General features: G+C 36.2%; 1 protein-coding gene across 1 annotated transcript; it reads left to right on the forward strand.

Moving 5' to 3' along the window:
• The first annotated feature begins 476 nt into the window (after positions 1-476).
• LOC124301453 (uncharacterized) lies at positions 477-1,838 on the forward strand. Its single transcript, XM_046756528.1, has 4 exons — positions 477-548; positions 853-928; positions 1,070-1,238; positions 1,331-1,838. The coding sequence occupies exons 1-4, from the start codon at positions 486-488 to the stop codon at positions 1,494-1,496; spliced, it is 474 nt and encodes a 157-aa protein (XP_046612484.1). The 5' UTR covers positions 477-485; the 3' UTR covers positions 1,497-1,838.
• Positions 1,839-2,141: the final 303 nt, after the last annotated feature.

A 2,141-nucleotide genomic window follows, 5' to 3' on the forward strand; every position in this document is an offset into this window, starting at 1 on the left:
TGTGTTTTGTTATTGATTGTCAAATTGTTTTGTTGCCATTTTTTTGTAAATATATTTATCAACTTTTACGCTTGTTCGTTGTCACTTTTCAGTATATAATTTCACCCAACCCATCAATTGATTTATTAAATTACTGCGATTATCTTATAACCTTCAGATCAGAACTGGACTAATCTCTTCAAATAATTACTTGTTTTTTTTTTCAACATGATTTTCTCCATAATTTATATTGTAGATTCAAATGAACTAAGAAGTGATAGAGACAAATAATAATATGTAGTATAAATTTATACGTATTTTAAATTTTGCAAATCCAAATAATTTCATGGACAAAGGTTCGTGGGCAAGAATACGGATCCATCTGGCGAAATGAGTTTTGCGATTGTCTCAGGAAGGGCAAATTGGGTATTGCTACAAACAATATACTCGAAATTCTGAAGCGCTTTGATAAGCAGCAGCCTACTACAAATTTGCAACGAATTGCTATGACTATGTGTCTTGGTGAAAGGATGCAGCAAGACATGACCAAGATTTTTATTTTCTTCGAGGTACGTACAGAACTGCTCCCAACAGTTTTTGATAAAGTATGTAATAAAAACAACTCTTTTCTGTAATACCTATGCAAATTTTGTGTGCAGTTGTGAGCTTTGCTGCAAGAGTATCTTGTATCTTCGATATACAGTACTTTGTTACGCTTTTAGAGCATCTTCTGCCAAGAAAATGTGATGTTCATTGACATAAGTCTTTGTTTACTTTCTCTGATAAAATACTGCGCACATGAAAATGTAGGGTTAATTCTCAAAAAGATTGGTATTGGTACTTTGATTTTCACAATGGTACTTTGTTGGACAGGAAACTACTAGCTTTGATGAAATCCAGGCTTCGTCGAAATTGCCTGATAGCGGAAAGCCTATAGTAGCCGTCCTTGGTAATTTTACTTCGACTATGCTTCACCTTCTACAATTATGTACTTTCAGCTGTTTCTCTTCAAATAATATCTACAGTACATTTCATAGCAAGGGATATCGGAAATATTCCTTGGAAGTATTGAAAACTTTCTCTTTTCAAGGATCTGATCTGATGAACAACCCGAAGTGCTATGTCGTCGTCGAAAAGAGATGTATCAGCCCTGAAAAGATCTCCCCATTCAAAGCTCTCATGCTGACTTTCATGGCTTACTTTGTATTCAAAATCACCTACCCACAAGAAGTTGGTGGCCTGCTTGAATTCTTCCAAAGGTCAGAGATTTTCATTTTTATTCGGTCATTCGACAGGAAAATTCCCATCAAGAAGATTGTCAGATTCAAAATTGTATATCCTCTATGAATAGGGCTATCTACGACATCAAGGGAGATGAAACTACAAAGAGTAGTAGCAGGGTGGAAAGAAGAAAGTCAGCAAAAGGAGTGTTGTTCAAAAATCCACCAATGATTTCTCCACAATTCAAAACGTTAATGCGGGATTTTGATAATTATCGGAGCTTGTGGGGTATTTAGATTATAGGGTATTTTGAGCATATAAATGTATATACTCAACAACTACCAAATAAATATAGCATTCATATAGTTTACGTCCTAGGTTAAGCATGTAAATCTGTACCTAAACACTACCGAAGAAAAATATCATAAGTTTGAAATAAATGTATCATTTGCTATCACTAATTCATTTCTAATGCCATAAATTTGTTGATGCGGGTAGTTCAAATCACCTATCACGCAGATTGAATTTACCTACACGGGTTGTAAAATCCACTCTGTTCACCTCGGAGTTATTTTTACCCTTCAACGAGGATAATCTTGATTTATGTCCCCACATACTACGTAAATTTATCGACCCAAAAAAAAATAAAACTACATACCCATGGGTAGGCATATTTCTCTACCCAGACTAGGTAACAAGGCGTTGCACCACCCACACGGGTAAATTTACCCTCAAAATTTTTTACAGTGTAGTTATAAGCGATAGCGCAAGGCCAATCCGAGTGCAGCATTTCATCTCGATTTGCCGCCACGGAAATTGCCGTTTTGTTAGTCTGAGTGAATTATTATTATTCGTTTACGAATTGAATATCAGCACTTCCTCGCTCTCACTTCTCACCCCTTCTCGGGAGCTGGCCGATATTGTTGCCGCGGTCCGCGGTA

The sequence above is a fragment of the Neodiprion virginianus genome, chromosome 3, assembly GCF_021901495.1.
Source record: "Neodiprion virginianus isolate iyNeoVirg1 chromosome 3, iyNeoVirg1.1, whole genome shotgun sequence".
Classification (NCBI taxonomy): Eukaryota; Metazoa; Arthropoda; class Insecta; order Hymenoptera; family Diprionidae; genus Neodiprion; species Neodiprion virginianus.